Source organism: Martes martes, assembly GCF_963455335.1.
Source record: "Martes martes genome assembly, chromosome: 8".
Classification (NCBI taxonomy): Eukaryota; Metazoa; Chordata; class Mammalia; order Carnivora; family Mustelidae; genus Martes; species Martes martes.
The window spans coordinates 14,829,705-14,843,843 of record NC_137895.1 but is presented as its reverse complement, the minus strand read 5'-3'; the positions used below and the strand labels follow the sequence as shown (position 1 = coordinate 14,843,843).

General features: G+C 49.7%; 1 protein-coding gene across 2 annotated transcripts in view; it reads left to right on the top strand.

The window, feature by feature from the left end:
* Positions 1–13,663, top strand: part of ABTB3 (ankyrin repeat and BTB domain containing 3) — a gene marked incomplete at its 5' end in the record, with an annotated part of 295,926 nt that extends 282,263 nt beyond the window's left edge. For both annotated transcript variants that reach the window (XM_080811273.1, XM_080811272.1), the window contains 3 exons: positions 2,035–2,103; positions 3,828–3,941; positions 11,505–13,663. In XM_080811273.1, coding sequence (XP_080667399.1) covers positions 2,035–2,103; positions 3,828–3,941; positions 11,505–11,714 — 393 coding nt within the window. In that variant the 3' untranslated portion in view covers positions 11,715–13,663. The remainder of the gene's footprint in view (positions 1–2,034; positions 2,104–3,827; positions 3,942–11,504) is intronic.
* Between the last annotated feature and the right edge of the window lie 476 nt (positions 13,664–14,139).

The window sequence follows — 14,139 nt, the reverse complement described above, 5'->3', positions numbered from 1 at the left end:
CAGAAACGGATGGCCCACACCTGGGCCTTCAAGCTCCAGGGAGAAGTCACACCGCATTCGTGGGTGAGGTGCTGCCCAACCTGGGGTCGTAGCTGGGAGATCTGAGAAGCCTTCATCGATGCGACCGCTGGGCTAGATCCCACAAGAGGGGGCTAAGTTCAACAGGTGAAGAAGAAGGGAAGGGCATCCAAGCAGAGAGAACAGCTTGGGCCAAATCTTGGGACAGAACACGATGATAGGTTCAGTTAAAGGCAAGTGGTTGGGAGTGGTCAGAGTATAAGAGGCAGATGTCGTCAAGATGAGGAGGAGAGAGAAGGTCAGAGTAGCAGATGAGATCTGAAAAAGTAAACTAATCCTTAGCAGCCGGATTAATAACAGCGAAAATGTGGGAACTATCCAGATGCCCCTGGGCTAATGAAGGGATACACAAAATGTAGTACATTGTTCAGTCATAAAAAGGAATGAAGGAGAAATCTGTGACAACAAGAGTGAACCTTGAAAATAGGACGCAAAGCAACAGCAGCCAGACCAAAGAGCACATGTCATAGGATTCCATTCAGACGAAATGTCTGGACTGGGCACTTCCCTCATGGTTGTCAGGACCGGCCCAGGAGGGAATGGGAACAGTTAGTAATGGGCACAGGGTTTCTTCTAGGGGTGTTGGAAATGTTCTAAAACTAGACAGTGGGGACAGCTGCACAACATTGTGCATCCACTGAAACCACCGACCTGGACACTTTAAACAGAAACAGTTTGCATTATGTGAGATATATCTCAGTAAGTCTGTAAACATGTTTTTTAAGAAAACTATTACTTGTAAACATGCATGCAAAAGGTAGATTGAAATCAGTTGCCCGGGGCCTCAAATGGCCTGAGTGAAAACATGGCAGTAGGTGGCAGAGGCACTACAGGAAAAAGGTGTTTTCACCTCAGGAAATCAAAGAGCTAACATTTACTGAGTTCTTGCCACATGCCAGGCCTTTGCTAGAGCTGTTCCATGTCGTGTAATCCTCATCGCATGAGCTAGGTAATGTTAGCCCCACTTTACAGATGATAAAACTGAGGCACAGAGAGGCCTAACCTAATTCAAGTCACCCAGCATTCAAGTGGCAGAGCCTGATCGGAGACTGAGGCAGCCCGAGTGCAGGGTCCTTGCCCTTAACCACTTCCCTATGGTGGTCACAGACCTTTGGAGCCTAAAGGGACCGTAGCAGACATCCCAGCCCCAGTGCCTCATTTTATAAGTGCCCAAAGATGGGATGTAGCCAGTCTACAGATGCTTCCAGCACAGCTGCCGTGGGGACAGGCAGGGAGTCCATGTGTCATAAGGCAGGCAGAGGACAATGGTGGAGAAGACCATGCCCACTTGGAAAGCCTATGCACCATCTAAAAAATGAACAGCTTCGTGGGAGGTGGTGACGGCCAGTTCTGCACATCCAGGGGCCTCGTTCTAAAGGGACGCCAGCTGGTAAAGCTCTGGTTGGCATGCACCATTCAGGCCTCCTGAGTCACGTGGACGGTCTGAGCAGCCTGGCTAGGACTGTTCACATCAACAAGACGATGAAACCCCCGACCCTTGACGGCTTCACCCCACATCTTGTTGAGCTGTAAAAAGGAGCAGGTGGTCCCGTGGTAACCCAGAGTCCCTCTCTGGGATTTAAGGAGAATCTTCCAGTCACTGTGGGCCATGCTCCCAGAGGGGGAATGGCCGCTGGTGCAGGCTGTTTAAGTCGAGTGTCCTGGAGGCAGCCGAATGGGGTGGGACGTGGACGGGGAAAGCTATGATTGCCGTCTATGATGGAGAGCAGAGCTGGGGTGCGCTTGGAACCCAGCAGAACCATGGGGAGACAAATGGCAGCGGGCGATAAGGAAAACTGTCCAATGAGGAAGAAGTGTCCTAAGGGGAACTTCTACGAGGCAGCGATCCGGCAGGAGTGGATGTTCTAGAGGGACACACAGACTGCCCGGCTGTAAGAGGACTGTGTCTGTGCTGCCCTCAGACTGATGCTTTGCTCTCTGTGTCCTTTCTTCCAGCTGGTCATGCAGTATCTCTACTACGGTGGCCCAGAGTCACTGCTCATTAAAAACAACGAGATAATGGAGGTAAGGCATCCCTGTCAACCCAGGTCTCCGGCATGTGTTGGCAGTGTCTGGGGGCACCTGTGTTGGGTTTTCTCTTGGCTAGAGGCTTTGGGGTCCTGCCTGCCTCCTTGGACCTTCTAAGGGCTTCTCGGCAGAGCCCCTTCCTGGAGAGCTGGGGTGCTAGGTAGCAAGTCTGCAAAATTCAATTTTAATTGGCTTTGGGGCGGGTAGAGGGGGCTTACTGAGGAGGCTGCGGCTAGCTCTAGGCTCAGCGGGGGTGCAAATATCACCATCAGGAGCTATCTTGGTGACTTCTGTCACCAGGAAACATAAATCATGCTGTGTCCCTTGATGTGGTTGCCAGGAGCCCATTATAAGGGCTCCCGGGGACCGTCCCTCCTTCCCGAGGCTCCTTGGCTCCCCCACTCCATCTGCTGTCTACCTCTCCGTCAAGTCTGTCCTCCCCTTCTGAGTCCAGGGGCCTGTTTCTGCTCCCTTCTCCCCAAGGCCAAGGGCCCCTGCTCCTTCCTCAAAGTGGAGCCCTTGTAGGGAGCTTTGAATCAGAAGCCAAAGTCACTCCAATAATCCCAAGCAAAGGAACCAGGATTCTTTTCAGGTGACCGAAGTCCTGGAAGCCTGGCCGATTAGAGATGTCAGCACTGTCAGCCCATCAAAAGATGACCTCACACAGTGGTGGAAAGAATCGGGTTTCGATCCAGGCTCTTCTCCTCCGGAGCTGTGTCATGACTTGGCCATGACTTAACCTCTCCAAGTCTCAGTTACCTTACCTGGAAATGGGAATAACAAAATCTACCTCACTGGGTTTTTAAGATTGTAGGATTTTATAATAAGGTGCCTACAACAGTTCCTGGCACCTGGAGGGCCATAGGCTGGGTATTCACTCTGTGACCCATTTATCCTTACCTTCGTAACCCCCCCCAACCCCCGCCACCCACCCCCAGTTCCTCTCTCGTCTCTCTGGACTCCTGCTCTGACACTTCTCCACCCGCGGACCAAGCTACCCTCTGAAGACACAGGCTCTTGTGTCACATTTGTTTTTATTTTAGAATTGAAATAGTGAACGCACATGTAAATCATGTAAATGATGCAGAAGAGCTTGTCACCAAGAAGCAGCTCACCCTGCTGCCCACGCCCGCCCCCATCCTTTCCCCACAGAGGCAGTCCCTTTAAACTCCCAGGGGCCCGGCCACCGCAGTGATGCAAAGGGACGGAGACCCCTGCCCTTGAGGGCTCTCTGAGGGCGCCAGGCATGACATCATGTCTGTTGAGAGGAGGGCTTGGAGGAAGACTGAGGCAAGGGAAGGAAGCCAGACAGTGACGGAGGGAGGTGACCCGAGGTGGGGTGGTCCGGGAGGCTTCTCTGAGGTGACATTTGTGTAGGACACCTGGGTGAACAGAGGGAGTTCACCGCATCCATGTCTGTCTTGCTAACTAAGGGCGTTCACCCTCGTTTCTGGACGTAGCAACTGCAGGCATTTTTGCTAAAAATGCTAAATCTGGTTCCCTTCAGCCTCCTCCCCTCTGCCATCTTCGCCCGCAACAGAGTTCTATCCCTGTGCTTTAGTTTCTGGGGTTTCCTTTGTACTTTAAAGTGACAGACCCACAGCTGTGCCCCCAGCCCTTTTCCTTGAGACATCTCTGTGGAAGATGGAGATTTTCCCCACCACCGTCCTCCCTTTATTTCCACCTCCCAACCTCTAACAGGCTCTTCTTATGATTTTTAGCTTTTGTCTGCCGCTAAATTTTTCCAGCTGGAGGCCTTGCAGCGACACTGTGAGATTATCTGTGCAAAGAGCATTAACACTGACAACTGTGTGGATATTTACAATCACGCCAAGGTAATCAATCCCGCCCCGGCTGCCTGAGCATGCGCGGTGCACGAAGTGGCTCGGGCTTTTCCTTCGCAGACGCGGAGTCTGGCCAGAGAGCAGACGCTGGCCTGCCCGCTCCAAGCTGAGCTGCCCGCATTCCTTCCCCCGCCTTGGCCTCCTCCCGATGTAGAAAAAATGCCTTGCCCTTCATCACGCCCCTCTCAAATACAATGAAAGCAGGAACTCTTGGAAGTTTCAAAAACAGCTGTTTCTCAAACGGTGCTTCCCAAACACGAATCACGTTGCAGACCCTGACTCAGCAGGCCCGGGTGGGCCCTGGCATCTGTGTTTCTAACAAGCTCCCAGGTAAAGCCTCTGCTGCCGGTCTAAGCTACCACACCTTGAGTAGCAAGGTTCTGGAATAGTGGTTCTTCAGGTTTGTCCTCCAGTCCAGAAACCATCAACCTCTTCAGGGAACTTGTTAGAAATGTATATTCTGGATCCCCATCCCAGACCTCGTGAACCAGAAGCTCTGGGGAGAGAGGCCCACCATCTGTGGCTTTGCACACCCTCCAGGTGACTCTGGTGCATGCTCAAGGGGGAGCACTACTGTTCTAGAACTGGCCACACAGGAGAATCACCTGGGTACTCACTTAAAATCCCTATGCCTGGGGCCTATCAAAGACCAATTAAATCTGCCTCTGGGGGTGGAGGCTGAGAATAGCTATTTTCCAGAGCTTCCCGGGTGATTTCAGATATGCCCAAGATTGAGAATAGCCCTGGAGAACCCCTAAGGGGTCCTCCTGGTCAGGTGGACCCAACATCAGAATCACCTGGGGAGAGTCTTGAATCTTTAGGCCCCCACCCCACAGTGGTATCTGCAGTGCGGCTCAAGAATTTGTATATATATTTTTTAAAGATTTTATTTATTTTAGAGTGAGAAAGCACGTGAGTGGGGGGGGGAGAGGGGGAGAGAATCTGATGCAGACTCCAGCCTGCGTGGGGGCCCGATGTGGGGCTCGATCTCACGACCAAGAGATCATGACCTGAGCTGAAATCAAGAGTCGGGAGCTTAACCTACAGAGCCAGCCAGGCCCCCCAGGAATCTGTATTTTTAGCAAGCTCCTGGGGTCGCTGTTGTGGCTTCAGCCCTAAGACCCGTCTTAACTCCAATTTTGGGGGACCACTGCCCTCATCCAGTTCATGTCACTGTGGGGATACTGGGACCAACAGAATTCAAATACTTGGTCCAGGTACCATTTCATTTGGTCCCTTGCGCTGAGGGCAGGCACATTAGCATTTACTAGGAAGAAACAATGAAATGAGTTGAGATCAGGAATTAAAACAAGCCTTCTTTTGTGTGGCTGGAGCTCAGGACACATCCCCCACATCCAGTGACAACTGACTTGAATTGCGCTCTCACTGCTCATCCTGAAAACTTGGGCTGCCTTTGAGATGTTTTCTGTCTTTTTTTTTTTTTTTTAGATTTTATTTATTTATTTGACAGAGAGAGAGTACAAGTATGCAGAGCAGCAGGCAGAGGGAGAGGGAGAAGCAGACTCCCCGCTGAGCAGGGAGCCCGATGCGGGACTTGATCCCAGGACCCTGGGATCACGACCCGAGCCGAAGGCAGCCGCCTAACCAAGTGAGCCACCCAGGTGCCCCTGAGATGTTTTCTGTCTTAACACCAACACTTGACAGGCCCTTGTAGCCTGCGAGCCCTGTGCTAAGATCCTTGTCACACCTTCCTTTGTAACCCTCACTGCAGCTCTTTGAGGTAAACGTTATCATTAGTCCCATGTAGTAATAAGGGAACTGAGGCACAGAGAGGTGAAGTAACTTGCTTAAGATCACACAGCTGTGGAGATTTTTCTTCTTATCGTGGCAGATGCCATAACGTGAAATTTACCATTTTAACCATTTCTAAGTGTACATTTCAGGGGCTAAGCACATTCACACTGTGCCATCACCACTTTCCATCTCCAGAACTTTTCATCTTTCCAAACTGAAACTCTGTACCTTCGAAACACTAATGCCCATTTCCCTCTCCCCTCAGCCCCGGAAACCTCCACTTAACCTTCTGTCTCTATGAATCTGACTCCTCTAGGGACCTTACATAAGTGGAATCATCGAGTTTTGGCCTGTTGTGACTGGCTTATTTCCATTAACACGGTGCCTTCAAGGCTCATCCATGCTATAGCACGTGTCAGAATTTCTTTTTTTTTTTTAATATTTTATTTATTTATTTGACAGAGAGAGACACAGCAAGGGAGGGAACACAAGCAGGGGGAGCAGGAGAGGGAGAAGTAGGCTCCCCGCTGAGCAGAGAGCCCAATGTGGGACTCGATCCCAGGACCCTGGGACCATGGCCTGAGTCAAAAGCAGATGCCCAATGACTGAGCCACCCAGGCGCCCCATTTCATTTATTTTTAAAGCTGAATGATGTTTCCTTGTATGGGGAGACCACACTGTGTCTGTCCATTCACCCATCAGTGGACACAGAGGTGACTTCCACCCTTTGGCTGCTGTAGATAATGTAGCTGTGCACATGGACAGGGGACAAATAATCTGTTCAAGTCTCTGCTTTTAGTTCTTTGGGGTATATACCCAGAAGTGTAAATCTAGATTTGTCTTCCTGCAAAGCACAGGAAAGCAAAACACAAAACTTGTGTTTTACTGTCTGGCCCAATAAATGTTGGAAATAATGTGCAATAATTGTTGATACACAGAAAAGATCTTTTGATTGGTCATCAGTAAATCAACAACGACAGGCTACTTGCTACACACACACACACACACGTGCATGTACACTAGGTATTTTGATTAAGTGAAGGTTTTACCAAAATCTGGTTTCTCAGGACACAGCACATTTTTGTTTTTAATCTTAAACTGATGACTTTGCAGGAAAGTATCGGAGGCTGCTGTCTCCCCAAGAGAAGAGCCTGATTAGTAATCTTGTGGTCCCTTCCCGCTCCCTCTTCCTTCTCCGCCTCCCATGGGCACGGACCCTCCAAGTGCCCTGTGAACCCAGCATCCACAAGTGGCTTTGCCATGGCCTATCGTCTTGACAGCAATCCATTTTAATCACTCCAGCCACCTTGGCAGGAGGCTCCGTAGTTCTTGCCATTAATAATGCAACTGGCTGCGGCGTGAGCCCAGGCCAGGAATCTGCATGCGCTACAGGCTCTGCACACCTAAGGCAGGGAAATGCCTCTCTTTTGTGGATGCACTTTGGCAGCCAGAACTTAGCCTTTTACAGACACCAGCCACCGCCATGGCTCCCAGGCCACATCCTGGTGTGTTTCCAATGCAAAAGCTCCCCTTCGTGCTATTTGCATGGAGGACAGGGCAAAGCCAGCCAGCCCCTGCCTTTTCTATGTGCTGCTTCTCCTGGGCTCAGGATACTACAGCACCTCGAATGATCACGTGCCCTGTGGCTTCTGTTCCTGGCAGATTGTACAGCAAATTGAGGCTAGTTTAGTAAAAGATGGAAAAGAAAGAAACCAACTCTTGGTTCAGCACCCCAGGAAATACAGGCATTTACACGCTAATAACAATGCTCCAAATGTCAACAAGCCCTAGGCAATGTTACCTCTCTGTGACATCTAACTGTTTCAGAGAGCTGCAGAATTTCAAACAGATGAGAAGCCCATTCCATAAATGCATGGCTTAGCAATCCTCTCTCCCCTGCCGCCCCACCCCGCCCCGCAAAGCTGTTCCAAACTATGCAGTCATGAAAAAAGGGCCCTGGGGGGCCGCTTGGGTGGCTCAGTCGGTTAAGCGTCTGCCTTTGGCTCAGGTCATGATCCCAGGGTCCTGGCATGGAGTCCTGCATGCTTCTCCCTCTGCCTGCCGCTCCCCCTGCTTGTGTGCTCTCTCTCTGACAAATAAATAAATAAAATCTTAAAACAACAAAAACAAAGGGGGCCCTGGAGCTACTGATGGCCCTTCTGGGATATCTTTCAACCTGGGAAAAATAGGCTGGTTCATCAAATTGATTCTAAGCTAGAGTACTAAGCTCAGCAGTGCTCTGTGCTAGAAAGAACACAGGTTTGGAAACCAGGGGATTTGTTCATTAGTGTTTATTGAGTACCTGCTGTTTACCAGGAACTGTATTCATCAGAATATAGTAAGAAATTAGTAAGACATAGTCTCTGCCTTTGAAAAATTGTAGTCTAGGGACAGGGCTCAGCAAACTTGTTCTGTAGAGGGCCAGGTAAATATTTTCACACAGGCCATACAGTCACTGTTGTACCTCCTTAACTCTGCTGAATCATGCAAAAGCAACCATAGGCGATATGTAAATGATGGATGTGGTTGTGTTCTAATAAAACTTTATTTACAAAAGCAGGTGGGGGGCCAGATTTTTCCAAAGGACTGTAGTTTGTCAACCACTGATCTAGGAGATGAGAGTTTCCACCCTAGTTCTGTCAGTAATTAGCTGTATGGAGGTAGTCAGGGGTCTGACCTACAGTCACCACTGAGTAAATATCACCAAATATAAATGTTAAGTATTTATTGTTCTCCACTTACTACCTTACAGTGAGGCACATTCATAGACAAAGTGAGTGGCCAGGTGTGGTAAAGAGGGTTGCTCTCTGTGTCCACAGAATCAAAGATAGGCAACGCTGAGCCTCATTTGCCCCACGTGTACAGTGAACGCTTGTACTCTGGAACTGTAAGAGCACGGTTCCTGTTGTAAGAATGAAATCATTCCTGGTTGCCCGGGTGGCTCAGTGGGTTAAGCTGCTGCCTTCGGCTCAGGTCATGATCTCAGAGTCCTGGGATCAAGTCCCGCATCGGGCTCTCTGCTCAGCAGGGAGCCTGCTTCCCTCTCTCTCTCTCTCTCTCTCTCTCTCTCTCTGCCTGCCTCTCTGCCTACTTGTGATCTCTCTCTGTCAAATAAATAAATAAAATCTTAAAAAAAAAAAATGAAATCATTCCTAAGGTCTCTCCCAGCCCCCAGGATACTATGCGAACCCTGGATGATAACAAGCCCTCTCACCTGATAAACCTCATCATGTCTTCTGGGTCTCTCAAAGACCATGAATTACCTGCTGCCTCTGGTTCACTCCTTCCATTTTATAGCTGGGGAAACTGAGGCACAGGAAAGTGATCTGACTTGCTCAAGGTTGCACGTGGTTTTTTCGCATACAGTTGACATTGGCTCGGCGAATTAGCACATGGCATCAGGGAGTTCATGGTTACAGGCTTGGTCCTTCTAAGGGCCAATTGGCTTGGCTAGGTTCTTTTTTTTTTTTTTTTAAGATTTATTTTTATTTATTTGAGAGATGGGGGAAGGGGCAGAGGGTGAGAATCTTTAAGCAAATTCCCCGCTGAGCACAGAGCCTGATGTGGGGCTCGGTCCTGCAACCCTGAGAGCATGACCTGAGCCAAAACCAAGAGTTGGATGCTCAACCAGCTGAGCCACCCAGGCGCCCCTGGGCTAGGTTCTGTAGGTACAGTCGGTTCCCCTTATCCCAGCTTGGCCACCTACTTTGTCCACGTTGGTCCCTGGATACCAGCTGGTGAGAAAGAGAGTGATAATTATAAATAGTTTACATTTACAATGACAGCTAGCATTGAGTGCTGACTACAACTGACCACTGCTCTGATGCTCCATGCGTGATCTCATTTAATCTCAACAACAGACTATTAGGGAGGTATTATCATCCCCATTTTATGGATAGGAAGTTCGAGGCAAAGAGAGATTAGGTACTCGCCCAACAGCTAATGGCTAAAGTCATAAATCTGAAGAAAAAAAAAAAGAAGAAGGAAGGAAGCAGAGGCCCCTCTCTTAGCTACATTCCTAACCTGCCTCTCCTAAGTGTGACAAATGACAGAATCGTGCCATAAATCATCCCGACAGGTCTGGGATGCAGGTGTCCTCATTCTCATTTTGAAAATGATGAACCCAAGCTAGGGCAAAGTGACCCAGCCCTGGTCACATTTTCAGGAAAGTGGAGGCGCCCCCACTTGAATCCGAGTGTTCCAGCTCATTCCACTGGAACCCTGTTGGCACTGCCTCATTTTCATTGCACCATTCCACATCTAACAACTTCAAGTGCATGTCTGGTTTAAAGGACAGGATCTTGGGGAGTTCAGAAGGATGATTCAGCGTTTAGATGATGTAGATAATTCAGCATCTAAATAGAGCAGCAGGATGTCATCTCAAGGAGCACTTAACCTCTGAGCGCCCAGTTCATTGTGATAGAGAGACTTACAAGCTTTGGAAAGTGTAGAAAAGGTCTGAAGACAGCCAACCCACATAACCACATGTACTTCTGTGCCTCAAACACGAGTCCCTCCGCCAGGCACACGCATGAGGCTAAATACCCACCCTCTGAGTAATGGTGCTGAGCTAGAGGCAGTGTCTTGGTGGTTAACCACACAGCCTTTAGGACTTGAATTACCAGAGTTCCATGCCTGATTCTGCCCTGGATGCACTGCGTGATTTTGTTGTCAGTTACTGTCTTGTCTGTTTCCTCATCTATAAATTGGAGGTGGTAATACACCCGCCTCCGGGGAGGTTGGAGATTAAATGAGATGTTGCAGGTGAAGTGCCTGGCAAAGTGTCTGGCACATTGTAAGCTCTCAGTCGATGTTTGCCATGAGTCTGTTACTCGGTCAGTTAACTGTTCGCTCCTACATTCAACAAGTACTAAGTGTCTGCCATCTGCCGAGCCTCGGCTTGGCCCCTGATTGAGGTCAACAGCATCCCTTCCCCACTGGCTTAGTCTGCAAGGAACCCTGTGTCCAGATCACTTTCTCGGCCTTTGCACCGACTGCTTGAGCTGCAGGATTCTCTGCTGCTGGGGCTCTCCTGCGCATGGTGGCAGCCCCAGCAGCATCTCTGGCTTCCACCTGTTAGATCCCAGTGGTACACACGTCACCGCCACCTCCCAGTCGTGACAACCAAACTCCCTCCAGGTTTTTCCAGATGTCCCCTGGATGGCTAAATCAGCCCTGGTAGAGAAACCACTGCCCCAAATCCAGGGCGTACGTAGTCCGTGTCCACCCAGGACTGCTGTGAGAGTCGAATGGGCTAACACTCAAAGCGCTTAGAGCTGTGTCTGCAGCTCCGTTCATGCGCCAGCTCGCTAGAGTACAACAAAGAAACGCAAAACCCGGGGGTTAAACCAGTAAGCAGGAGTCGACAGGACAGCTGGAAGTTTCTTCTGGTCTCCACGGGCCTTGCTTCTGAAGTCAGCTGGCTGGTCAGCTTGGGTGACCCTGGCTGGGCTTGGTCACTGTCTCCTCTCAGTTTCCTGGAGCTGCTCACCCTCCCAGCAGGCTCGCCTCGCCTGTTCTCTCTGCAGAGGTGGGGTTCTGAGCAAGAGCGTGGAAGTCCCAACCTGGCCCTTTAAAGCTAGCTCGGGCTTGGCAGCTCTCACGTCTGCCACCTGCTGTTGGCCTGAGGAAGTGACAAGGCCAAGCCCCGGAGAAATGAACCCCAGTCCCCTGGGGGAGTGCTGCAAAGGGCAGAGAATCCCACCACTGTCATCAATCTACCCTCATGGCCGTTAGCCATTATTAGGTACGTAGGTAGTCCAGAAACCTAACCTTCTCTTGCTTCCTGTCTCTCTCCAGTTTCTTGGAGTCACCGAGCTCTCAGCGTACTGTGAAGGCTACTTTCTCAAAAACATGATGGTCCTCATCGAAAATGAAGCCTTCAAGCAGCTCCTCTATGACAAAAATGGTGAAGGGACGGGCCAGGATGTGCTCCAGGACTTACAGAGGACGTTGGCCATCAGGATTCAGTCAATCCACTTGTCCTCTTCCAAAGGTTCTGTCGTATGAAACGTCCAGGGCAGGGAACGGTCCCCGGGGACTTTCCAGACCCTGCTGCTGCATTGGCTTCACACAAACACATACCAAGTTCACCTGGCGTCTGTTTTTGGCTAGGCCAAGGAGCTGTCTCTACTGCCTCAGCTTCTCTCGAATAAGCAATTTCAGCTCCTGTGTGTTCCTGTTGAAAAACAAAGGACATGCCTCTGGTCTGTAGGTCAGATGGCAGCGGGGTCCGGAGCTTGAAGGTCAACATGGGGCAGCCAAGCCAAGCCCATCGGAAAGCACCCCTGGGGCAGTCAAACACCCGGGGCGGGGACCACCGTCCAGTGGATGAATTGAGGACTTGAGGTCGTCTGGGTTACCGGTTGAGAGCTGGAGAACGTGACTGGTCTGACCCTGACGAGAGAGCGTTGTGTTCCCACGAAGGACCTTCGTCTCTGCGGTTCAGGGAGAGTCAGCGTGGTAGTGAATTTGCGAGACTTGTTACCAATAACGAAGAAATAAATTGGCGAATTTTTAGGGGTGGGAACTTTTTAAAATGTTCATAACAAAACAAAACAAAAAACAGGGCAGCCTTGTAGTTTAAAATCTATTTCTAAAAGCTTAACAGTTCATTTTCAATTGAATTGTGTTTAGGGATCTGTGTTTTGAGTTTGTTTTTTTTTTTAAACAGTAAGTTGCCAGTCTGTACTGTATAAACATATGCATCTGACAAGTTATTACTGATATTCTATACAAGGTAAAATAATAACCTTGCCTTAGTGATCATGGTTACACAAAAGAGGTGCACTGCCAATAATTATCTCTAACTCGATAGTTGAAAACAATGTGCATGCTAATCGTGATTTTGGGGTAAGAATAAAACACCCCCACATAACAAAACATGCATTTGCATGGGCCCGAACCAGTGAAATGTTATGTTTGTGCTTCAGTTTTGCCAAGGTAGAAAAAAGTTCCATCACTTCTTGCTAAAAATCCATTTGGTGAAAACTAGAACCTATTCCTTTCCTTTAACAATGATTCTGGGATGCTTTTGCAGAAATGTGCTCATAGATGATGCTGATGGGGGGCGGGGAGGGCGCACGCCAGAGGATTTACTATTAATCCCAAAGTTTCCTCTGTATTCTCAGAAGATGTTAATAGTTTGTTACTAGCCAGATATATGACTATGTTAGATTATTTTTAAAGATGAAACGTGTATGATAGGAAGGATTCTTTCTGTATCCCGAGAGTGTACAGTTATAAGGTTATCTATAACGAAAGTTTATATCGACAGGGGTCCGTTTTGCTCTGCCATATATTATAAACAAAAGGGATTGGTGAAGTGCCACAATATTCCAAGTAATTTTTGAGTTGCTGCCTTTTTTCATTTTCTTTCTTGTCCCTTAATTTGGAACCTAGCTAGAAACGAGAATGACTTTTACCCTTTGGGGTTGGCAAAGTCTCGTTGGTAAAAACCTCTTTCCTCGCATGCCTTTGGGAAGTTGTGCACGGACCCTAGACTCCAAGGAGCTGCTGTCACCCATTGAACTTGCTCCCTGAGCCACCGTCCAAGAGGACCAATGCCGAGTTACATGGGTGTGACCCATGAGCACCCGGGCCGTGTCTGCCTACAATGCTGGCCCGTGAGTGATTTGGATCCACAAGGCCTCTCTCCTACTTGGTCATTTGCAAACCTCCCCAGGCCCTACCATCAAATGAAGAAAGGGGGAGGGACTGCCTGCAGAGGAGGCCACATTCCAGAAGATACACAGCCCTGTGTGTGAGTCACCGCCACCTCCTGCCTCCTCCCCATCCTCAGAAATGCTGTGTGATGTTCCCCTCCCCACGACTGACCTCCCTGCGAATGTCTTATGCTAGTTTGGGGCCTCTGGCCTCCGATTTGTACAGTGGCGACTCCCGACGGGCTTCTGTTACAGTTTGGTGTGTGCTTTCTCTGTCATTAAACGATTTTCCCAAGCCGCGCATCGCGTGTGTGTGGGAGGAGGGAGCTCTTTCCCCACCAGGTGGGGCCTGAGAACTTAATGCATTTGAAAGATTGGAAAATGTGGTCCCGCAGGAAAAAGTCAAGGAAAATGAAGACGCCAGGTGAAAGAGAGGGAGGGGCTTGTGTCCTTGGCAGTGGGCTGCCCCCTGTCCCCCCTGTGGAGGAGACATTGGCCTCACAGGCTTAAGTCCCCTTGGGCCTTTGTACACCTCTGGGTGCCCCCCCTTGGGGGACTTAAAGGCACGACCACCTTGGCTACTGGCCTCATGAGGCTAATCCGCCCGCAGAGGGTTTAGCTCTGGCTGTCTCCTCTGTGCCTTGAGGAAGCTTTCTGCGGGGTGGGAAAATGGAGACAAAGAAGTCCCCTCCCACATGGCGTGTCCCCTACCAAGCGCCAGCCTTAATGTTTGTGGATGGCGGCAGCATTCTAGGGTGGGGTGGGGGGGA